Source organism: Rousettus aegyptiacus, unplaced genomic scaffold (assembly GCF_014176215.1).
Source record: "Rousettus aegyptiacus isolate mRouAeg1 unplaced genomic scaffold, mRouAeg1.p scaffold_m13_p_4, whole genome shotgun sequence".
NCBI classification, from domain to species: Eukaryota; Metazoa; Chordata; class Mammalia; order Chiroptera; family Pteropodidae; genus Rousettus; species Rousettus aegyptiacus.
Genome location: NW_023416307.1, coordinates 46,896,227 through 46,922,495, shown reverse-complemented (window position 1 = coordinate 46,922,495; position 26,269 = coordinate 46,896,227). Strand labels below are relative to the sequence as shown.

The following is a 26,269-nucleotide window of genomic DNA, read 5'->3' as shown; positions in this document are numbered from 1 at the left end:
GGTCAGGTTTCCTTTGAAGCATCTATAGTGCAAGACATTCACTTTCATAGATTGTCACATAATTAAAACTCAGACTCTGAGCTGGTTCTGGCATTGCTCTTGGGCAGTGGGGGATAGTATGAAAGCCTGATGCTCATTATCTTGAAGAGGAGTTACCAACCTGAATTCCCAGGGCCCCAATGAGGAGGAGTGTGGGATAACTTCACCATAGCAAAAGAAGTGTTTAATTAAAGCTACAAAAGAGGAGCATGAAAAAACAAACAATCATTTGTAGGCATTAATGACTCAGCTGCCATGCATCTCATTACCAGCCAAAACAGGACTTCTTAAAGTGACCTTATCAAGCTGATTAGAAAGGAAATATAAATTATAAGACAGTTGTCCCTTTTCTTCTAACCTTTTCTGTCTTCTACTCTTAACTAGCTATTTAATTTAGTGACTTTGCAAACTCGATTAATGTTCTATTAAAACAAATTGGTAGATATAGAGTCAGTTCACAGAATGATTTTACCTCACTTATCACAGTTCCCTACATTTTCATGGTTGAAAAGTTAGACCTTAATTAGGATTTATATTCTTATGGGGTTTTTCAATTCATACTATCACATATATTTATTCATTTGAAACTCTCAGTGATTATAGTTAGCATAGAAAATTATTTTTTCCATTATACAGAGATGAAAACTGAGCTTCAGATGTTAAATGACTTGCCCAGGACCACACAGGAATTGTGGTTCAAAGCTGAGTCTTCTGATCCCATATCAAGACCTGAGTGTGCCTCATAGGACCTGCTTGTCAATCAGTTAGCCTTATGACAGAAGCACACGTGTTATTACCCCTGATTATAAAAGTGATCCTCATTCTTAATGTGATCTTGAACTGAGCCTGAAAAAGTTGATAAGGTTTGATAAATGGTAATAAGGATACAGAATATCTTTTTGTAGTGAGGTTAGCTAGCTATGTGCTTGTCCATACTTGTGCATATCCCTAGTATGTCAGGATGGGTGGGCCCATGGAGGCAATGCACTGAAGAGGAATCCATTCCTTGATGTCTGTTACCACTCAGGGCAGAGGGTTCTAATGTACTAAAGAGTCAATGGAAATTCATTGCCAGTGCCCTTAATTTGCTATAGGGAGGTGCTTTCCTCATGCACCCTCAGGGACCTAACGTTCACATAGTTTAACTTCTAGATATTATTGATATGGAAAGTAAGGCTCACAAATTAAGCACATAAAAATAACATATAGTTAATCAGATTGCCTAATTTTTAGTTCAGTTCTTTTTTCATAACCCCTGTTCCTCATTTCCCAATTTTCTTGGCATCTTTTCTTCTTTTTAGGATTGCTTGGAGGAAGACATGTTTCTAGAGTCATTGCCTTATATTACTGAAAATGTGTGATCAGGTCATATGTGCAAAAGGTTAACCATAGACATATGTTATAGGGAGCAGGTCTATTTCCAAAGAGTTAAATGCATTGAATCCTTAACTAAAATTCTTATTTAGACCTAAATATAAATAAGTGTGTCCAGTTTAACTCAGTACTTAGCATATTGCTTAACAAAGAAAGAGATTCAGAGTAAATATTGGTTTGTAGTCAGGATGACAAAAACGGGTGAAGGAATGAAATTGTCAGTTAAAATTCAGAGGTTGTGTCCTTTTGAGGGTAACACATTGCTACTTTGGCAATCACATGATTTTCATCTTTGCCTCAATTTTTATTACAAGAAGAATTTTCTTCTTTATCCTCATTCTTATGAAACGTTTAGGGCTAGAATGGTCTAATTTTTGCCTAACACTGAAGTAGAGACAAAATTGTGACATCGTAGGAAATGAATTGTTGCTGGCATCCAGAAGCACAATGAGAAAGCTTTAAATATTTGTGTTAGCCGATATACAAAAATCCAAATGTAGTATACAAAGTTCAGTGTGATGGTATTAGTGTATAGGGAGTTTTTAAAAGGTGAGGACTACTTCTAGGTTGAATAATTAGAGAAATAGGTATGAATTGATTTATATTTATACTGGAAAAAAATGACTTTGTAGTACTGGGGATCTTCTCTGGTGAGGTATTTCCTGGAGGTGAAATGTTTCCACACACTTTTAGTGACATCTCATGGACATAGGTTTTGCTTCTTCCTGTGGTTCTCATCTAAGCCATTCTTTCTGACCAAACTTGACCAGAATTTAAAACTCAGAAGTTTCTGATGGGTAGCCGACATTTACCAGAAATAGAAGTCTTCTAGGAACTGATTATGACTGCTGGAAACTTAAGAATTACAGTGGCAATTTGGTCTAAACGGTGATTCTGGAATGGAACCATAAACTTGCAGTGAGACATTAGATGCAGGAGAGAGAGAAATAATTTACTTTTTAGTATGCCTTTGTATTTTTCTAATCATAATTAGCTTTTATTTATGTTTACATTTGGTTTATTGCTGCACAGTATTATGGTTCTGCCTCTAGAAAGAAAAAAAATAAGTGAAGATAGGCTACTGAAATGCCCCCTTTACAAATACTTATTTTGATATTTAAGCCATTGATATTTTTGCGTTTACTTGGAGAATGTTTCTGATGATTTGCAAGTGTGCATTTTTGTAAACAAGATTTGAATAATTATTTCATTTTGTTTTGCAGAACCCCAGCTGAAAGGAATTGTGACAAGGTTATTCAGCCAGCAGGGATATTTCCTGCAGATGCACCCAGATGGTACCATTGACGGGACCAAGGACGAAAACAGTGACTACAGTAAGGAACATTAGTTCATTGCAATCCAATTATGATCAGATATATGGCTTAGTGTATTGTAGACTTAAAACATGGCTAGGCTGCTTTATGAACTACTTAACTATAAGGTAGCTGGTGTCTTTTCCTTCGTTTTTCTTGTAATTCCCTATAGCAAAATGACAGTAAGGGAGAATGGTTATATGCTAGATGAGAAGATAGGAAGCTTGAAGGAGTTTCAGAAGGTCACAAGACAAGAATATCCTTCCATTCCAGTGTTTGTAGTCAGGATGATGAAAAGTATTTGTAGGAACAAGGCAGAACTTCCAGCACAAGATAGGGGTTTTCAGTCTATAACTAAATAGTAAACACATTAAAATAATTCTCAAGACATCATTTCTGACAGACCAAAATTACTTCTGAAGGTTAACATTGAATATATTCATATGTGTACTACATGTTATTTTATTTCGATTAAAGAAAAAAATTGTTGATTTAAAAGGAGAAATATTTTAAAACAGTATGATGTTGCTTTATGGCATATATATGACAACAACAGGATAATAAAGATTAGTAGACCTGAAATTCTACTTATAATTTTTGATATAAAATGTCAAATATTAAGATATTATTAATAATATTCCTGGAAGTATTTTTTAACTATAGAATTTACAAGCTAATAACCCAATAAAATCATCAAGGTATGACAGTATATTTACATTTCAGAAAAATTTTAAATATCAATCTCTGTACTAAGAATTATTACTCTCATTGTATCTTTCATTTTCTGATTGATGATGTACAGAAACTAAGGAAAATTTGTTATTCCAAAATATGTCTGAATTCATTGCCATATCTTTAGAGTCAAGCGCATAGTGAATCCTCATTATTTATAGGTCCAATTGAGTTGTCTTCTGATGGATATGATTTTGTGGTCAGACTGACAGTATATCAAATGGTAGATTGCATAAGGCAGGCTAAGAAGCCTGATAGTTTATGGTGAAATATCTTTTCAATTGAAAATGAACATTTGAAGAAAGATCTATAATCCCTAAAGTATAAAAATGCTCTAGCCCCACCCCTCTAAATTATTCTTTGTTTCTTAATATTACTCATTACAAAATATGAATTACAATAAAGAAAAGACAATATTATAACGAATGTCATTCTGGTTTCTTGCAAAGTAGTTGATTAGCTTATTGTGGTTTGCATTGTTGATTTGTTTTCATGGGAATGCATTCTTTAAATGATTCACATTTTCGAATGAGTACAGAAGAATAAGGATGCTTTTCTCTCAATGCAGAATTTCCATCTAGTGCATCTGTATATGAATGTGGATTTAGTAAAGCTATAAACAGGTATTGAATGGAAAGGATCAGGGAGATTGCTTAGCTGTGTCACCCTTACTATCTATGAGATATCCCTTGATCTCAGAGATAATATTAATATTCTCTATTAGTGCCACCCACCCCACTTTAAAAGAAAAAGTTGGAAAAAGTATGAATTGATGTAGATAGTCAATTCCCAAGTAAGCCAAATAGCTGTAATCAATTCCACAGGATGCAACTGTAACCTAGACAGATACATGACATTTATCATGGGCAGTTGTAGAACAGCAGCGATGAAAGTGTGTGGTCAACTAACACAAGTCCTTCCTTTACTGTTTCTAGAAAAATAATTGAAAGTGCTTTCTCTGCTGATGCTGGGTCAATGATTAGTGCAACTCTATACCCACATATCATCCATACATTACATATATATACTTACATATGTATAACAAAACACATATTTAAATGCATAGTATCATTATGCATGACACACGCACACATCCAGGGTGATGCATTTTGTCGAATACTTTTAGAAACTTTGAATTTACAAATTTAAAATATCTTATTTTTTATTAAGATATACTACTGTATATAATTTTTGATATTTTGCTATTAAAAGTAGTTTAGATGTGCAGAATAATGATAAATCCATCTGGATATCTAACCTCTGGCTTAAAATTCAGTCAAAGATATCAGTACATTTATACTTTCTGTGTGTTCTAATAGAGTCCTGCATTTCTTCAGTACCAGACATAACAGTCCTGAATGTGTCATTTTTATTTCCATGCAGTTTTAAAAATACATTTTTTCACATACGTATACTTAAAGCATTCATAATATCCTTTTGCATGTTTTTAAATGTTTTATAAGTGAGAGCATTACTATATATAATTTTTTTTGTCCTTTTCCCAGTGTTATGATTGTGAGATGCATATATAGTTATATAGTTCCTTTACATTATTCATTTTCATTTTTATACAGTATCCCATTGTGTGAAAATACCCAAATATATTTATTCATTCTCTTTTTGGTGGATAATTATCATTTTCATTTTAAGGCAGTTACAAACAGCACTTCCAAGATATTTCTGATAGAGCATCCTTTGTAAAATTACACATCCCACCTCAGCCTTCTTTATTCTGATACCCCATTGTTTTCCTATTTATATGTCCTGTGACCACCTGACACATATATTGTTGCTGTTTATTTGTTTATTTTTGATCTTCCTCCCAAGAGAATTTGTTCCATGAAGGAAGAGATTTCGTTTTGATCTCTGATGTATCTTTAGAAGCTAGAATAAGTTCTAATACATAGTAAGTACTCAACAAAAAAAGAACAAATCCTTGTGCATATGTGCACAAGTTTCTCTAGATCATTGGTTGAATACTCTATCCACCCAAATATTTTTTTAACTTTTTATTTTGAAATAATTTTAGACTTTAGAAAAATGCACAGTATTACAGGGCATTCCTCTGCATTCTACACCCAGCTTCCCCTAATGGTACCATTTTATGTAACAAAAGTACAAAGATCTAAATCAGGAAATTAATACTGGTACAATATTATTAACTGAGCTATATAGACTTTATTCAGATTTAACCAGTGTTTTGATTAATGTACTTTCTTCTGATCCCCTCTCCCAAAATTTTTATTGAAAAATTTACAGTGTAAACAAATATTTTTAATTAATACATTTTCTGTGTGGGGTTTTAAAGCATTAGAGAAAGATTTAAGTTCTACACATTTTTAATAGAAAACTGTAAAATTCCAAGATGTAAAAATGCCTTTTCTTTCTTTTGTGTGGGCAGGAGTAAAAACATTTAATTGTTTTAAAAAAAATCTTGTTACTATGAGCATCTGTCAGAATTGTGTTGTTTGGTTCACTAGGCATTATTAGGTCCAACCAACCTTACCATAGTATCTTGCAGAGAATAGATAAAGACACCTGTTCTTTTGTTCATGAAGAAAAGACTAATTACATGTAATTGAGTACAAAAGCAAATGGGTTTGTCAGCAGTAACAGATAAGAATCTCTGCAAATGTAATGACAACAAAAGATACAAAACTGTGTTGGAACACTGGCACACACACAAAAAAGCGACAACTGCAGTGTGGTGAGTATTAATAGGAATATTTTACATAAAATTAGAAAAGTAATTATTCTGCTCCACCAGGAGAAGATGCATTTGAAGTGGTCAAACGTTCTGGGTTGAAACAATTAAGATACTATAACGAAAAGCATTGTTCTCTTTCTTCTGAACAAAAAATATATATATATATATATATATATATATATTATAGCCATTGGATGTGGAATGAACTGCCTGATAAATTAGTATAAGAGTAATACTGGGGATATTCAAGCAGATGCTATAGGGGTGTTTTTCAAGAAAACCCTTTTGGTATGGAAGGAGAAGGTGGTGTGGGTTGGGATAGTCTCAGAACTCAGTGACTTTTAAGGTCTCTTTCAGTCTTTAGATTGTTTTAAAAATTATTTTGAATAGATAAGATAAGTATATGGTATAAAATTGTAAAGGCACAAAAGGATATACAGTTGAGAAAGAACAAAACAGTCCCTGAGAGCCAGTAGCTGGGGTGGCACTCCCAAGAGGCCTAGGTCTGCTTCTGCTGAATAGGAGCAATTTCATAGAACACCAAATCAGACAGGGCTGCTGTGAACATGATGGATCAAGATAAAAGCAAGACCATTCTGTAATCATGTCTGAACACAAACAGAACAAGAACATTGTCCAAACTACAAAATGATCAAGTGTTTCTCTCTCCGGCTTGTACGAGTGGCTGCTGCTTCTTCACCAAACACAGCTTGCTTTAAACTTGCTCTGTTCTTCTTGCTTTGTGGATAAGAATTACTAAGATCCCCAATCATAGAGTTATACCAGTTCGTTAGAGCATCCAGTAGGAGTAAATCTACATTTCTTGGTACCTCCCTAAAAATCACATAACACTGACCAAGTCCTTTAAGTCCTTTCTTACAACTTCTTATTAAGACATTCCTATTCTGTCATGTTTTGTGTTTTTGTTCCTTGCTTCAAATTATTAAACCCAACTTTGTCCAACTCTGGTTGTGTTTTTATAACTAGAGGACACTGACATAGACAAAAGAAATTTTCTGTCCCTTTCCTCTCTGCCGCTTGGTCACATTTCTTTGTATTCTTCTAGATGTAGCCTATACATTTATCAACATATACAATACTGTTTATCTCTGTCTTTATCTATATCTATATCATCTATATCTATATCTATCTCTATATCTATATCTATCTATATGTCATCTATATAATATATATCTTAACACCTTTTTAAATTTAAAATGTTACATTAATAAGATTTCTTCATATTAGTCATATTTAAAGGGGATACATTTTAATCTAATTTCCTATTGAATGACATTTCAGTTTTTTCTGATGTTTTGCTAATGCAGACAATGCTATAAAGATTTGTACATAAGTCATTTTGCATGTGTGCAAGTGCATTTATAGGATGTATACTTGGAAGTAAAATAGCTGGGCCAAGGGTGTATTCTTTTATAATTTTATAAATCTATTTACTTTTATCCTACAAATTTACACTGAGGATATCTGTTTCTTTATCTTCTAGTCAACCAAATATATTACCAAACTTGGTCCTTTGTTGCTTAAAACCATAAACTTTAACTTTTTGTATTACGAGTGAGCTTGAATGCTTCTATGTATATTTTAAAAGCCATCTACTCTTGTTTTTCTATAAAACTTCTGTTAATCTATGTTATGTGAGTGCAAATATTTTTACTCCTCTTGTTGTTTATGTCTGAATTTGTTTGCCATGCTTTATTTTATTTTTAATATGCTTCTATGCCCTCAGCTTTTCTTTCCTACTTAGAAAGGCTTTGCTCATTCTAAGATTTAAAAAAAAATTTTTTTCCATGTTTTGTTTTAGTAAATTATTGTTTCATCTTTATATTTAATATTTAACTAATCTAGAATTTATGTATTGAAATCTTTTGATTCTAGACCTCTAATATTTTGGGTTCCTAACTACCGATCACAAATACAAATATGGTTTCTTCAGATTTTATACGTATATGAAATTCTCCATAAATTCAATATAAAGAAACACTTCAAAATAGTCTGTATCTGAGTTTCATAATCCAATTAGATATTTAAAACCTTTCTAAACAATACCAAACATATGATATTTTGAAACCACTAGTCATATGTATATATAAATTTGGCCAAAGCCAACAGAAGCTCTGTATTGCTAAACTATAAACAAAAACATGATCCAAATGGTTAATTGTGGAAAATTATCAAGGAACTAAGGGATGCTACAAAGAATTATAAAGATGTTTCCTCCCTTTAACAAGGGGCCTTTCTGGACAAGAAGTTCATCTCTTTCACCTATTTAAGCATGCACATTATAGTACTCATGGGAGAGGAAGATAGATACCATATCTAATTATAAGGATATTATTTTCTTCTAGTGTCATCTATATTTTAAGAATATGTCATCAACTTGTAGGTGTGAAATCACACCTACAAGTTGGATGAAAAGAAAAAGAAATGCATTTGTTATCCTGATGTTTTTCTTTAAGCAAGGTCATTTACATAATCTTCAGCAACATTTGATATATGTAATGTTGTTACTCTTATAGTGGCATATCTTTTCAAGAGCAAAATTAATATTCAGCCTTAGCTTATGAATACAATTGCTTCATTTGATTTTTCTTAATAAAAGAAATATCTTGCCTTTTGATCTTGATAGCTAGAAGAAAAGTAATGAATATTTCTTAGAAATGCATTTCTGTTAACTGTGTTTTAATTTTAAAGACTGTTCCTCCATATAATATTTATAGAGGGCCTGAGCAAGAATCAATTATTTCCTTGAATAGTTTACCCATTCACAAAAAAAGCAAAAGGGAATAATTCCTCAAACTTATTTTTAACCTTGGTTTCTTACCTTCTCATTGGCCTTATATTTCTGTTTGATCTTAAGACTTCTGCCCTCATAGGTCCCTCTGGTCAGTAAAGCAACACCTGTGCTATATGAAATTATCCTTCTTCCTAGTTACTCTATGACTAATTATGGGCATATGTATAGGCAGTATATTTAGTTCAGTATTTTCTCAGAGCTACTTAACTAAGTGTATTCCTAGAAAGAGCTAAGGACTGAGATTATCTTTAGCCTATTTTTGGCCCTGTGAGGTGACCAGTATCTTAATCTTGGGCAAGTCGCATAAACTTTCTTAGATTTACGCAGTCTATGATTGTAAAAAATGAGAGGAACAGGGAGTCTCTAGGATTTCGATAACTTTTCCTTTAATTTTCATGTAAAAGTGAATATATGTTGAACAAAATTGATTGACAGAGTCTATTTCCATAAATAGCATTTGTTCTGAAAGGTATGTTATTGGCAGGAAATCTTCAATTTACAGATCCCTATGTTATATTCTTGAAGTGAATGTAAAGATCCAGAGACTCATAATGACAGAGACACATAAATGATAGAGCCAGAATTTAAATCCAGGCTATTTGATTTGAGATTGTGTACCTTTGAGTTAGTTATTTAATCTCTTCTCATGTTGATTTTTTTTTTATTTACTAAGGAAGAATAATCAGGACTTAGATCATAGGGTTGTTGGTTAGAATAAATGAGTTGATTCATGAACAGTGCTTAAAATAATGCCTAAAACACAGTTTAATGTTATTTGTCATCATCATTGTTGTCATTGTTTTTGTTAGTCTCATCAGTAGGGGTGAAAGTCCTTGTTTGAAAGGAGCTCATAGACAGTGACCATTTTAACAGAAGTAGAATTCTTATTGGTGGCAGCTGTTGCTACATGAAAGACTTTAAAGGTCCTTGAGCTGGGTGTATTGAAGAGTGCTCTAAGTTAGTGGTTCATAAAGTGTGCAGTCCTTGGATCACTAGCATCAATATCATCTGGGAACTTGTTAGAAATACACATTCTTGAGCCTTACCCTAGATTTGCTGAATCATGGAATCTCTGGGCTAGGGCTCAGCAATTTGTTTTGACAAGTCTTCCAGATGATTTTGATGCACTGCAGGAGGTATATAACTGGTAACTCTTCTCTAAAACAAAGATTTGGATTGTTCACATTTGCTAATGAAAGCAATCTCTCTCTTGGGATTGTTATACTTGTACTATGGGTACCTGATTTCTAACATTTTAGGGAAAGCATAGATCTGCAGGCATACTGAAAAAGCGTACTAAAAGTCAGACTTTCTAGTATCTCAAGCCTGTGTGGAATATGTTCCATTTTGATTATCTTTTGGAGGGAGTCAGAACTCAGTTCTAGACAGGTGTGTTATCAAACATAAACATATGTGATTATATAAGTAAGCCCAACCATATTGTTCTATGGCTTGGAGCTTTTACATGTTAATTCCTATTGCTTATAATGACTTCACCAATCTTATTCACCTGGTAAGTCACTCTTACCCTTCAAAATCTTTCTTAGCTCTTATTTCCTTCGTTTATGTGAGGACTTCTCCAGCTGTCTCCCTCAATTGCCACCCCCACACAAAATTCCACATTAATCACTCACTTCATTCTAGGGTGTTTGAACTTGTGTGTACATTTACAGCTGCACAAGTCACATTATGTTGCAGATCTTTATATGTATTTGTGCTTATCCCATTAGTGTATAGTATCCTTATTTGTCCTTTTGCCTAGCATAATGATGGACATTTTCCAAGATCACAAACTGGAGGACTACACAGACACATTTCATTTAGCTGGCACACTTAAGGGGAAAAAAATGAGTGTATTCAAGCAATGAATATACCTACTTTCCTTTGCTTTTTTCTCTTATCTGTATAGGCCCTTGGACTTTTGAGTTTAAAATACTGGAGGCTTTCAGTGTTTGTGAAATCAAAATAACAGAATAAAACATCCAAGGACAAGTATAAACCACTTAAATATCACCGCTTGTAAGGCAAAGAAGCTTGACGCATGAATCAGATGACCTGTTTTCCAATCCAGGTCCTATTCTTAATTAGCCATATGATTGTTTAAGTCATGTAAGCTTTCTCTTCCTTGGTTTTCTAGTCTCTAGTGTTTTAACAAGATTGCCTCCAATATTCTTGACAGATATGAAACTTTGAAAGTCTAAAAATTGGCAATGGTTTTTGTTTTTAACCTTTGAAACACTTGAAACTTTCTCATTTAAATGCATTGTAAAAATGGGGGAAAATTGTAAGAGCAGACAGTACAGAAACTTTTGCAATGAATTTGAAAACAGTAAATTCACTCTACTTTTAAATTGTTTATAGAATTTGACCACTTCTCACCCTTATTGTGACTGCCTAGTTCAGGCTACTCTCACCTTCGGACTACTACACTAGCTTCCTCACCGATCTCGTTACTTAAGGCTTTCTCCTATTGTCCACACAGCAGCCAGAGCCACCCAGTTAAAACATAGGTCAAGCAAACTCACTTCTCTGCTCATTCTCTTTCATCACACATCATTAAGGGTAAAAGACAGACTTCATCCTTTACCAATAAATTTTTATATAATCCCACCGATGACCTATCCTGCCTGACTGTTTTCTCCTCTTTTGACTAGCCTTTATATTGTTCCTCTACCATGCTAAACACACTATTTCCTCAAGGTATTGGTATCAGCTATCCCATCTTTCTAGAATGTTACTTCTCCAAATATCTAAATAGCCCATTTCCTCATCATCTTTATATTCTTATTTAAAAATGAGGCCTTTTCTCATGTAGGCCTTTTCTAGTTAATCTGTATAAATTTTAATCCCTGTGGTCAGCCCCTCTCTCCCTTGGCAGCTTGATTCCATATTTTCCTCCAGAACACTTACCACTAACATAGTTATTTATTTTATTATGTCCTTCTTCCACTAAAATCCTCCCTATATATGTATATATTTTCTTCATTCTGTACATGGTTTATGTTATTTGTTCCACTAATTATAACATCCTCTAAAAACAAGACAGATTTCCTTTTGTCTTTAAAAACATTTTCTTGATTTGGAATTCTTGCTTTTCTCTTTTCACACTCTGTACATCTCTTAAGATATTTATTCAATTTCATTTGAATATATTTATTTTGTATATGACTTATTTACTTCCTTTATTTTATAAGTTCCTTGAGGGCATTAACTATGCCTGATGTGTCTCTGAGTTGGCATCATGTAATAAAGTCTTAGGAATCAATATAGATAAGTTAATTCATAGCAGAAATAGTATAATCAGACTGCCATTTATTTAAAAGGCTAAATTTGAATATAAGCTCTACAGGGGGAGAGGGCTTTGTCTACATTTTGCACTGTTCTAACTCAAGCACCTAGAATAGTGCCTGGCACATATTAGGTACTCAATATTTGTTGAATAAATGAATGAAACTGAATTTGCAGAACAACCCCATCAAAAATGAATATAAATTTGCCGAACAACACCACATTGAAGGAATAATGCAAACTGGATCATGTTTGCATTTTGTCTTGAGAATGACAGACAATTTAAAAGAATCCAAGGAATAGATCAGGAAGTCATTTTCCATTATGAAAATAGGAAGAAAATTGAGTACGCTTAGTTTGAAAAACTGAACTCTATAGCAATAATAGTAAAAGAAGATGTTCTTGTACACTATTAAATATATCATTACCATGTCATATGAATATATATTCATGATGATGATAATTACAGAGACATCATTTTCTGAAAGTACATAAATGGTACATTTTCCCATAAAGATGGAGCCATTGCTTTTATTATTTACCTAAGATTAGCAGCTAAATTTAAGCTTATGTTGCGGGTCAAGGAAAATACACTCAGGTGCTTTAAGAATAAGAAAAAAAAAGTAGGGCAGTGGGGTTCTTGTAGTAGTGGAAAAGAATATTTAAGTTGTGATGAGTTAGAGATTTTTAAAATTCTCCTAAAGTTACCTGATTCTTGGGCTCTGAGATATGAGTTGATTTGGTCAAGGTAAAGAAAATTCACTTCTATTATATCTATATATTGTGCTCTTTCCTCAAGTCATTGCTTGAGAGTTTTTACATATTTGCCTACCTTCTTATCCTTGATGTAAGTAGTAATTAATGACAGTGAGATTTGTTATATGTGGCTGGTTCAAATAGACGTTCAATCTGTAGCTACTAATTAAATAAGGGATAGATTGTAACTTTATTCTCGTATGGACTGGTGTTTTCCAGGACATAATACCATGATGTATAAAGGAAAAAACTATATATTTTCAGTGAGAGATTTGGAAAACAAAATGATCGTCTATGTGCCAAGCATGATTTCTTAACCTATAAGTTTTGGGTATATAAGAAAATAATAGCTAATGTTTACTGAACACATTCTAAGGAACTTGTACAGATATGGAAACTAAATTTTACTCATTTAAGTATCATAACAATTCTATAACACAGGTACTATAATTATTCCTCTTTCGAAGATGAGTAAACTGAGGCATAGGAAGTTTAAATAATTAGCCCATGGTCACACAGATACTAAATGGTAAACTCAGGGTTTGAAGTCAGTAAGCTTATTCATTCCAGAGCTAATGCCTTTACACACTCTACACTGAATCCTCAAGTTCTCTTTCCTGGTTAGTATTTACTAGTGCATAATAAACATCCCCTAAATCATACCACTGCATTCTCCTCACAACACTTCAAAAAATTATTAGGAAGAGACTGAGATTTACTTATACAATTTTATGATGGTTTACTTTAGGCAAGCTAAACATTGAAGTTGAGAGGATTTTTCATTAATATGTTTGCTGTATTTAAACTCTAAATTAAAACCTTTTTGGAAATAGTAAACCATTACACAGTAATTTTAAAGATCTTAAATAATGTGATTTCATATTTGACGTATTTGACTAGGGAAGTTTGAGGTGCGTAGATGTGTGTGTGTGTGTGTGTGTGTGTGTGTGTGTGTGTGTGTGTGTAGTCTGTCTCCATATTTTTTGTTTGTCTAGATATGTAAACAGACAAAAATATACATGATATATGTGTATCAATATATATTTTCATCTGTTGTTTTGTAACCTAGATAGAGTTCTACTGAGCAGGGATTTAGCCAAGATGTAGTAGGGTTGCATTTAGAGCATCTGCTTTCCTTGATACTGAGACAGAATGTGGAGCAATCCGCATGTCAAAATATGCCTGTAGAGCATACTAAACCTAACCCATGGTATTATAATTGAATTTTTAAAAAGATATCTTAAAGAAAGCTTTTTTTTTTTTTTTTTTTTGCTTTCTCTTACTTAGGTATTTGCAGAAGACATCATTTATATTGTTAGTTTAATGTGTACCAGAGATCAGCCCTGATATTTGGGGGAATCAGTAAAATGTGCGAATAGCCCATATGGTTTTAGAGACAGTTATGGATATTAATATGTATTTCTGCACTTAACCAGCTGTATAAACTTGGATGATTTGCTTAGCACCTTGAAGTCATGGTTTCTCATCCACAAATCGAGAATTATGTGTAAAGATTTAAAGTATATATCAAATTTACCCTCATGGAAGGAAATGCTTTGGAACGTCTAAAGAGGAGAAATCTATGCTGGCTGAAGTATGATAAAGAGTAATTTCAGGGGAAATATAGAACTTTGGCAGAGCTTTGAAGAATTATGTAACAAGCCTTTTTGGAAACTCATCTGCAGTTTCAGCATTCTTTTAGGCCCTAGACCCAGCCTTCTTATCTTGGGGGGTTGTGAGGGGGGATTTGATGGAAGTCTGATTTAGACAGGATTAAACTCCACTTGGAATTTCTCTCTGAAGGGACTGGAATGACTACTGTTAACACATGGTCTCTTCTCAGTCCTTTGATTCTGCTGATAATCTAAACAGTGAAAATCCTACCAAGATGTAAAGGAAGATAGTGCGCTTCCCCCCTATATCCAAGTTCTCTAGAACAATGAATGGCTCCAAGATTTTTGTACATTAGAGTCACTGGAGTAAGTTTGAAAACATGATGTCCAGGTCTTACTCCAGATAAATAAAATCACCATTTCTGAGGATACAATCCAAACATCATTATTTTTTAAAAATATAACCCAGACAGTTCCAAAGTGCAGCCAAGTGTGAAAACAGTGATTTATTTTAGAGCATCGCTTTTTGTATTTTAGTGTGCATCATAATCACCCAGAGGGCTTGTTAAACTACTGATTTGGGGGCCTTAACCCCAGAGTTTCTGATTCAGTAGATCTGCTTCAGGGTTGGAGAGTTTGCATGTCTAACAAGTTCACAAGACCATACTTTGAGAACCACCGACATGGAACAGTGTTTCTCAAACCTTAAGTGGGTAATTATCATTAGAGGATCTTGTTAAACTGCAAATTTTAATTCAGTGAGTCTTAGAGGGAGCCTCAGATTCTGCCTTTTCAATAATTTACAGGCAATGCCTATGCTACTCTTCTAAGCTTTGGCCCACTGACTGGTAAGGTTTGGTAAGGACCAGTATCACCTGGGAGCTTGTTAGAACTACTCCAGAACTATTAAATATGAAATTGCTTTCTAACAGTGATGCTTCTTGGAATCATCTGAGGAGTTTAAAAAAATATTGATGCCTAGGTTCAATACTGAAGATTTTTATTTGGGTGGTATGGGTATGGCAGGACATTAGAATCAAAATACATACATGCATAAATACTTGCATACATACATAAGCAGATAAGTAAGTCAATAAATAAATACCTCCCCAGAAGATTGTAATATGCAGCAAAAGACTTTGAGACAGAGTTACACAATAAGATATTCATTTTAAAGTACAGTGCAAATCATTGCTATTCTTTTATGGAATGTCTTGTGATATTTTATTGTAAAATGAGCCCCTCAAGCTGGGAATGACAAAGAAATGTCCCAGGTGCTCCTCCTGTGTTCTTGGCAGGCATCACTAAATTCTCACAATATTCATTGTGACCTAGCCTCAAATGTCTTCTTAAGACCTGGTTTTAAGCAGCTACAACAAAATGATTGCAGTTTCACATATGCTTGCCACATGCATATTTCGTCTTCATTAACACCAACACGTTGAAGACCTACTAGAGGGTGTTCTAGTTACTAGGTTACAAAAGTGCCTCCAATACAGTTTGTGCATTCGAGCTGCTCCCAGAGCAGTAGAGAAGGTTGAATGTTTATGCAAAACAAATCTCATACAAGATAATGCAAGGTAACGCGGGTACTGCTGAGCGATGAGAAACATTACCAGATTTCAGAGATGAGAAAAATCCTTAAAAGCCATGTGCTCAGAAAAAGTGGATTTTAAATGGAATCTTTAACAAAACATGTAAGCTAAAATTAGGAGGATTGCATTTCAGATAAGGAGGCACAAATCACCTAGTGGAGAAAGCACCTGGCACGTTGGGAAAAATGAGCCGATTAGTTTGGATGTAGCAAAGAGATTATAAGGAAGTGTCACAGGACTGTATGTTTACAGACACATAGGAGAGTTTAAACTTTATATTTTAGGACATAAGAAATTAATTAAGCAATTGCAGTTGTTTTATAGGTGAGATTTGGTGCTTTGGACAAATTTTGTACAGGGATTCTAGTAGAAGTAGGGTGAAGGAGAGATTTTTAAGGTAGAGAATAATAATAACAAAAGCATCATATTTTTCAAATTATTTTCCTCCTCCAATTTTGAAAAAAATCTTATTACATTTATTTCCATAGATTTACTTAATATTTTTTGGAAGAAGGCTGCTATATATTATTTAAATCATGAGCAGTAAATAAAGTATTTGAGTGTCAACATCAACGGAACTTAAATTAAATCATGAATGTTTCTTTTGCAACTTTTTCACTGACTTTACACCATTTAAATATAATTGCTCATCAGTATTGTATTGTACGCATAAATTTTGCTTTCTTGTTTTGGTACTTGATATTGAAGTGCAAAGCTTTGGTTGAGCATATCTGCACCATCTCAAGCAATTTTGCTTGTGTTTTAATTTTAACTAAGAAAACTAAAGGTTTCATACTTTCTGGGTGGCACATTTCTGCTTGGCTGAAAAATTCCTTTTAAGGCTTCCAAGTGTATTTATTATAGTTCTATTTTTTTTTCACTGTCTTTTTACTAGAATTTCTCTATTATTTCTTAAGAGCAATAATATTTTATAGTCTTACAGCCACCAGAATGTAGGTTCATATCTTGGCTACTTAGTAGACTTAGTGACCCTGGGAAAACTACATCTTTGGTCTTTGGTATTCTTATCTGTAAGCATGGATGCAGAACACATATATGGAGTTTTTTTTTTTTTTTTCCTAATTTAGACTTTTACCACCATAATGACGGAAACCTTGTCTGTCTTTTACACCTCTGTATTACAAGTACCTACCACAATACCTGGAATATATGTGATGAATTATTGAATAAACCTAATAAACCACAGTGTCCATATTGGCAACAAAAAGTAATGTTTGATGGAAGATTGGTGGACAATAAAAATCTAAAAGCTTCAAAGCATGTAGAGATATCTTAAAGGATGTTTTTGCCCATTGATCTTACGAACTGACACCTGTGCTATTCACTGAATTCTTCAAATGGACAGTGAGACAGGTCCGTGTAAGACAAATTGGCTGCAGAGGATGAGTGATGACAGGCATTTGCTTTCATTATCGATAGTGATATGTTCATTTTTCATCTTAAGGGAAAAAGAATCACATTGAATTGACTTGTTAATATGCAAGTTTTTTTAACATCTCTGAAGTAACTCAGGAAAGGTTATATGGTAATACCAGGATTAAAAACCAATGACAGGTTTTCTACTAGAGCTAAGGCAAACATTTCTACTAGCTTTTATTAATTAAAGAAGGGGATCATATCATCATGTTGCTCATTTTCGCTATGCTGAAAATCCACGATGTTTGCTATCCACTAATGCTTAAAAGAAAATTTTAAGTCTCTAAGCCCAAATCATTAATCAGTTTATAAATCAGCAAATTCAGTATGAAAAATAAATCAGATAATTGAATTATTTTAACCAATTCGTTTATGAAATAGGGCATCGGATCGAAAGCACTGAATCAATGTAGCCTAAAATATATAGGTATTTACATTCTTTTTAACACTTTATTTTAAATACATAGTTGTTTTTGCTTTCTAGATCTTAATTTTATGAGATGAAATGCATTGCTCCTTTTTTCCCCATGATATTGTAAAAAAACTTAAGTTAAAATGTGAGATAATAGTGACCTAGCTTTCCCCCATCCCACTCACATTATGAAAGCTATAGATTTCAATGTTTAACACCACCACCAATACCAATCATGATAATGTTTTTTTTACTTTTATAGTTTAACAAGTGTTTTTTTTTTTTTTTTTTAAAGATCTTCATAATATCAGTGAAGCATTCAGAGCAGACACTAAGTGTCAGCGAGGTTACATTATTCCAAGTCACTAAGGTCACAAAACAGGTAAATGTTAGAAATATGGCTCGTGAACCATACTAAAGTTCAGTCTTCATCCCCTGTCTTGTTTTCTTGACTCAATACCTAAAGAAGTAGGAATAATCACATCTTTCTCTTAATTTCTGTAAGAAATGAAGTTTTAGAGAGTTAAATTTAATGACCACGTTATTTAGGTTTATACTGTGCAATGTACTCTGAATGAAAAAAAAATGTGTATTTCATACTCTTGAAGAATTTTTAATTTTCAAGGAGATGAGCAAACACATAAATATGAAAAAACATTGTGATAAATGCTGTGTATGGAATGCTGTGGAATTAGGCTGAGAGAACAATAAATTTGCCTGAATTATTAACTGCTATTCTGTGAAAAGGTGTTCAAAGATAATAAATACAAAATAATGGAGAATAAACATGTAGACTTGCAACCATCAAATTATTAAATAAAATATTATATTATTTCCCCAGATTTTATAATTTTCGTGATAGCTTTCAACTTTTTAATTTTTAATCTTTTTGTACCATAATTCACATAACCACTTTTATATTGCAAAATGTAAGAGCTCAGGCTATCCATTAGTTCATTGACTATTCCTTAAGTGTTTTTTCCTATTGAAAACAGAGGGGGAGAAATTGACCTTAGTAAATGATAAATAAAAATCAGAAATAAATATTAATTTCATGACTAATGGAAAACAAGTTGAGTGGCCTACAAATATTATCATAAATATTACAATCACAAATCTTTTTATAAGTGACTCTAGGATTAATGGGGGAAAATAACCTGGTATCAACTTAATTTTAGGTTAAGATTTTATAGGATATTATATCATGCACACTCGAATGAAGTCTCTTTATTGAGACTATTTTGAAATGTGGGAAATGATATTGAATTTTCAAGACAATTTTATATGGAGAGTGCACAAATTATAACCCAAAATATCTCCATTCTCCCTCAGTAGCTTCCACTATAAATTTACTTGTGTTTTTAGTGGGTCTTAAAGTGCATTCTTTCCATTGCTTCTTCAGTAAATTCAACCTAGAATACAACTGTACTCTTTTATACCTATTGATTATTACAAGCAATAAGGACTCTGTCCTTAATGTTACTTGGGAAGATATTGGATTTACCTGTTGTAAAGGAAAATTTATAATGAGCTTTTTCTCTCCCTCTTTCATTCTTTTCTTTTATTCTTCCCTCCCTCCCTTTTTCTCTGCCTCTCTCCCTCTTTCTTTTCTTTTTTGCATCTTTATTGGTTGTCACATTAAATGCTTTCTGATGTGTTTTGGATTTGTTGTCACTTCATTGTTACTGGCATAATTGTGGATAAGAAACGGGTAGAAATTAATTCGAATAAGAACATAGCGCCTTTACGAAATACTTTTATCTGGTCCAATGTAATTTTACAAGATGTCTAATACCTGGATGTAACAGATTCTGCAAACCTTTTTTTCCTTCATTCCCTCCAAAACCTGAATTATCCTGTATACACGCACCACCCCTGTGCATCCTATGCTTCTTCCCTCGCAATCCTGTGTCATGTAAGGTTTCTGACTTTCTCGTTCCCTTTCGATTTTGTATTTGAATATATTGAATATATGGTAAATATTACCTTCATTTTTCTTTAATGTTTACTTATGGAAATGTGACCTAGAAAAACTAAGAACAGGAAGCTTAAAGAGAAACCACTGCTGATTCATTTGTTTATTTGGAAAATATTGAGTAGTGACTTCTATGACCAAGACGCTGATGCTATGCAAGGCAATGAAGATACTAGTAAAAGTTTCCAGTGCCTTCAATTTTCCCACAGAATACTGGGAGCTTAAGACAGATTTACAGATGAAAATGTATTCTGCAGAGACCACATCTGTTGGTTAGAACACTGTTTCCCTAGACTTCAACTTGCCTGCAGAATAACTGATCTTTTCTGGGTTACATATCTGATGGTGAGCTATCTATTAGTTAATCTAGAATGGCCTTGGTTGGAAAACCAAGGCCACTCTGTTATGCTCTAGGTGTCTTATATACTCTTCCTGGGACAGCAAGTTAGTTTAGTGCATGTTCTTTTTAATGCAGTGGCAGAGGGTAAATGCACAAACAAGAATATGTAAGTTCTTTTCCAAGACTCTGTTTCATTTGCTAATATTGTATTGGCCAGAGCAAGTCACATGGCTAAGCCCAGTATGAAGGGGTAGGGCAAAACACCCTTCTATAGCATTGCAAATTTATATAGCAAAGCACATAGACACAAAGAGGAGTGGAGAATTGGGTGTACCGATGCAATTTATCTATTAATATTTTTTACCATTTCTTTTTTATTGCCTTTCAAAAACATCTTTATTGGAGAATAATTGATAAACAAAATGCACACATTTAATCTATACAATTTTATGAGTTTGGACATATGCATACACCTATGAAACCATCACCACAATCAAGGTAATAAACATACCCATCAATTCCAAACCTTTCTTTGTGCTTCTTTGCTGTGTGTGTGTGTGTGTGTGTGTGTGTGTGTGTGTGTGTGTGTGTGGTAAGAGCACTTAACGTGAGCTCTACTCTCTTAACAAAAGTTTTTAAGTGTATAGTATAGTATTGTTAACTATAAGTACTATGTCGTACAGCATATCTCTGGAACTTACTATTTAATATAACTGAAACTTTATACCCATCGAATAATAACTACTCCTTGTCTTCTCCCTCTAGCTTCTAGCATCCACCATTCTGTTCTCTGCTTTCATGAGTTTGCTTTTTTAGACACCTCATCTAAGTGGAATAAAGCAGTATTTGTCATTCTAGAACTGGTTTATTTCACTTAGCACAGTTACCTCCAGGTACATCCTGTATAGTACAGGATCTCCTTTATTTTAAATGCTGATTATTATTCCATTTTATATATATACCACTTTCTTTATCTACTCATCCATCTATGGACATTTATTTTCATATTCTGGCTATTATGATTAATGCTACAATGAACATAGATAGAAATATTCTTGAGATCCTGATTTCAGTTCTTTGAATATATCCCAGAAGTGGGATTTCTAGATCATGTGATGGGGGTGGTTCTATATTTAGTTTTCGGAGGAACCTTTATACTATTTTCCATAGTGGCTGCACCATTTTATATTTCTGTCAACAATATACAATGGTTCCAGTTTCTCTACATTTTCATCAACTCATTATTTTCTGGGGATTATTTGTTTGTTTGTTTGATAGTTTTCATCCTTACAGGTAGGAGGTGATATCTCATTTTGGTTTTGATTTTTGTTTCTCTGATGATTTATTATGTTGAACATTTTTTATGTATCTGTTGACCATTTGTATAAAATCTTTGAAGGACTGTCTATTCAGATCTTTCGTCTATTTTTTGTAACTTTTTTTTCTTTTGCTTATTTTTTAATTAGGCTATTTGACTTTTTCCTGAGTTATAAGAATTTCTTATATATTTTTGATATTCACTCCTTTTTAAATATATAGTTTGCAGATATTTTCTTCTGTTCTACAGGTTGCCCTTTCATTCTGATGATTGCTTCCTTTGCTGTTGAGCTTGTTGTAACCCCACTTATTATTATTATTTTTTTGCTTTTGTTGTCTATGCTTCTGGTGTCATATCCAAGAAAGCACTGCCAAGACCACTATCAAGAAGCTTTATTCCTATTCTTTTTCTTCTAGGACTTTTACAGTTTCAGGTTTTGTATTTAGATCTTTAATCCATTTTGAGTGGTTTTATTTATGAAATAAGATAAGGGCTCAATTTCATTCTTTTAAGTGTAGATGTCTAGTTTTCCCCAGTACTATTTGTTGAACAAACTATCTTTTCCCCTCGTTATCTTTTTTCATACACTTTTTTTTTTCCCCATGTGGCTTAATGACTGAGTTCAGTTTATGGATCCCAAGAACACCAACTCCATTATTTCATTTTTCAAAATATAAGTGCCAGATTTACAGAAAGATTTAGAATGAGAGACTTCTTTTGGAAAGGACAAGATTGAGAAATGCTCAAATGTCAGATTAGATGCTTGAACTCTATTTGGCTTATAATTGTGATCTCTATACAGCACATGTATACTGGCATCCTGAATATAAAAAGAATATATACCACCCTGCTTATTCTCTCTTTCAGTGTCTCTCTGTGTATTTCTGTTTCTGCCTTTGTTTCTCTCTCTTCCTCCTTCTCTCTCTCTTTCTCTTCATATTATACAAATGTGGTTTAGACGTGATCCTTGTTTTAGAGAGCTTAAAATCTAGTTGTGGTTAGAAGATTTAATGTTTCTTAAGGACGAAAATTATAAATTGTAAATATTGTCAAGATCCAGGTCTGGGATAGTTGAGAAGTGAGAGAAAGGACTAGGCATTTGTTATGTCATTTTAAGCATGGCAGGGGTTTCAGTATGAAGATATGGGGAAAGTAACATTCTAAGCATAGGGAATGAAGCAGAAACATGGAGTTAAAAGAAAGGAAGAGGGAGATCAAAATACTAGGAGCAGTATATGAATGTATTAAAGTGAATAATAGTGCCATATAGTAGAAATGTATGCTGTGGCTATACATAACCTTGAATATCAGGCTGAGATATTTAAGGTCTTTAATTTTATTTTTAACTTTAACAACTCCTTTATTCCTATAAGAAAAACTAAATTTCTGAAAATAATGAGTCTTTTCATTATCCTTATAATCAGTTGACTATAAGATATGTACATATAACTGGTGTAGTAATTAGCAGACCTACTTTCAGGAGTCTTGCATTTTAGGGATTAGACCCGTAAAAAATAACTATAATACCATGTTCCAGATGCTATTATGGAGATATGTGCAGGAAATAAACAATTATGGAAAAGGTAACAAATATCTCTGTAGGGTTTGGGTAGGATTCATGATGCACTTAAATAAGACAGGTCTTAAAGGATGAAAAGAGTTAAACGGATTTCAAAGTGGGAAAATAACCTTTTCTAAAAGAGAGGACAAAAGAAAAAACATCCAGCCTAGTTAAAGATCAAAGGAGGAACTTCGGAAATGGAAAAAGGTCTATGTAGCTGGTTATGACTGATGGAATGAGTGACAGGTGCTAGACCAAAAATGTGAGTTAGAACCAGGTTCTAAAGGGATTTGAGGGGCAAAGACTCTAGATCCATCTGTGGCCGATGAGAAATCAATCAATCAATCACTAGAGGTTGTAAGCAAGGAAATAGTATGAGTAGATGCAAGGGACTTGACAAATGGCATGGCCCAGGTACTATGAGTTAGGATAGTGGCTTTCAGGATTAAGAGGAAGAATGAGACTCAGGAAGAATTGTAACTGAGTAGTGAATGGCTCCTGTGAACTAGAGCACGTGTGCTACACTGAAGATAAATAACAGATAAGGGTAAGTCGTTCCTCACTTCTCGAGATTTTAGGAGGCAAATGCAGACCCTCCTAAAGAGAATAGTTTTTAGCTTTTACTGTTACCACTAAAAAGTCTAATCCCAAATTGTTTACTGATTTTTTTTATGGACTCGTTAATCTCCCAAGCATACCAGCTAAAAGCCATTATCACGTTATGATTCATATAAAATTTTCACACAAGTTTTTGGTTTTTGTCCCTACCTAGCTTTAGGTATTTTCTCACTCTCCTCAAATAGGAAAAGATTTATAGTTTTTATTTGTTTGTTTTAGCTAAAGAAACCAGTGTTTTTATCATTTTTCCTGGGAAGTCTTTACCTTAGAAAGAGTTTATGCATAATTTTGGATTTCATAACTTTTCTCATAAGAATTGTCATTGAACTTGATATTTTTCAGTAGTTACATTTATTTGCACTGTATAAGCATCTTACATTTAGTTTGTACCTTCCATGAGAACTTTGCTTTTATTACTAATACAGCAATCTGTATTAGTTAGGATAAGGGTTAATTCTGTGTTGCACAGACTATAAAATAACAAGGATTGATTTTCTCACATAAATGCCAGACATAGGTAATTGAATGTGGGACTGGTGCCACTGCTCCACAAAGTCCTCAGGGATACAACTCCTTCCAGCTTGCCTGCTACCACTCTCTGTGGAGTAGGCCTTGTTTTCATAATCTGGGATGATCCAGCCACCAGAACTGTGTCTGAACAGCAGTAAGGCAAAGGGTTGAGAACAAGGCAAAGGACACTTACAAGCTGTTTTAATGGATAGAGTCTTCATGCATACAAAGACTCTTCTCTCTACATATTACTAGCCAGTTTGGAGTCCATAGCTAGCTGCAAGGTCTGTAGGGAAATGCAGCTAAATCATCTATTACTTTGCAAGAAGGTAAGAACAGATATTAGAAGAAATTAAATTTAAAAGGAAAGAAGAAGGAGATATATTTGGGGCAGGTAACCACATTAGAGAGCATTTGTTCAGATGCCATTTCATCTGGTTTACCTCTTTGCACCTGGTTTCTAAAAATTGAGATAATTGTTCTGTCCTAAACTCTTCACAGTGTTTGTGGTCGAGGGTTACATACAAGTATGAATTTATTATCACTTTGAAAATTAAGTGTTATGCATATATGTAATATTGTTTGTTAAAGTATTAAGTAATCTTCTGAAGATAATCTCAGTAAATATTACTGTGGCAATATGTCAGTTTTTACTTCATAATCTATGCTAACCTTATTTGACATGCAGAGGAATTATATATTAATGAGAAATAACTCATATAGAAAGAACCCATCTCTTTATAAAACACTTTCAAGGACATGATTATGCTTTTGATTTTTCTATCAGCTCTGTGCGGTAAGGATCATCATGCCGATTTTACAGACAGGAAAACTAAAGCAGAGAGGTTCAATGAATGTCTCACCTCCATGTAGCTTCTGAGTGTTGGCTTTGGAAACTATGCTGTGTGCAAGTTTCACACATTTTTGTAATCTTGCTGCTTGGATCTTTGTATGTCAACTTCTTGTAGCCTGTATGGAAAAGTCTAGATCTCTATGATTAGACTTACGGACTCACAGTTATTTGTCCCTATGTTATTCACATAGTGTTCTTCTCCATTACCTCCCAATATGAATTAAATCTTCTAACCTACCAGTCCCTTCCTGTATACATACGTTACCTTGCAGAGCCACCTAATTTGCTGGCCCCCTAAAATGTCCTTCCGTCCTTGGCTCACTAAACTTCCGCCCTTTCTTTAAGTGTCATCTCAGGTCCCATTTTCTGTGTAAGACATTTCCTGAGTACTTCAGGCCCCACAGATCTTCCATTTTCCTGAACTTCTGTAACATAGCGAGTATATATAGATTGCATATATTACATTTAATTATAGAAATAAATTATACTGTATCAGATTATTCCATATGTCTTAGCTTTCTCTCCCCAGCTAGACTTTAAGGTCTTGTACTTCTTAAGTTTTTTCAGTAGCACAAGGACAGTGATAACATAGGAAGAAGTTCTGGCATATGTTACAAAGATCATATTTTATTATTACTTGTGACTATAAATATGTCCTGTTGAAAACTTTTTGTTTCAAATTGTTAGAAAAAAATCTCATATTACATTGTTTGAATGTGTTCATTTTGTGGAGCAGAGATCTTGAACTCTGAGATCCAGGTGGAACTCTTTCATACCTTCTAATGAGATCCCTTTATTTCAGATGAGTTTATGTGGTTTACCTGAAATCAGATAAGTAATTTGTGGTGATGCAGAGACAAGAAGTCAGTGCTCCTCACCTTTAGACATTCATTCATTCTCTCTCTTTCCTTTTCCTTCCCCATTACCTCTCCTCTCTCTCTTCCTCCCTCCTTGTTTCAGTTCATAACTTTTAATTCTCAAAAGAGTCGTCTTAATAAATAAAATGAGTTATT

At 33.5% G+C, this 26,269-nt stretch overlaps 1 protein-coding gene across 5 annotated transcripts in view; it reads left to right on the top strand.

Moving 5' to 3' along the window:
* The window catches only part of FGF12 (fibroblast growth factor 12), a 477,520-nt gene that overhangs the window by 287,303 nt on the left and 163,948 nt on the right, over positions 1-26,269 (top strand). For all 5 annotated transcript variants that reach the window (XM_016136341.2, XM_036219787.1, XM_036219788.1 and 2 more), the window contains one exon: positions 2,637-2,747. In XM_016136341.2, the coding sequence (XP_015991827.1) occupies positions 2,637-2,747 (111 nt within the window). The remainder of the gene's footprint in view (positions 1-2,636; positions 2,748-26,269) is intronic.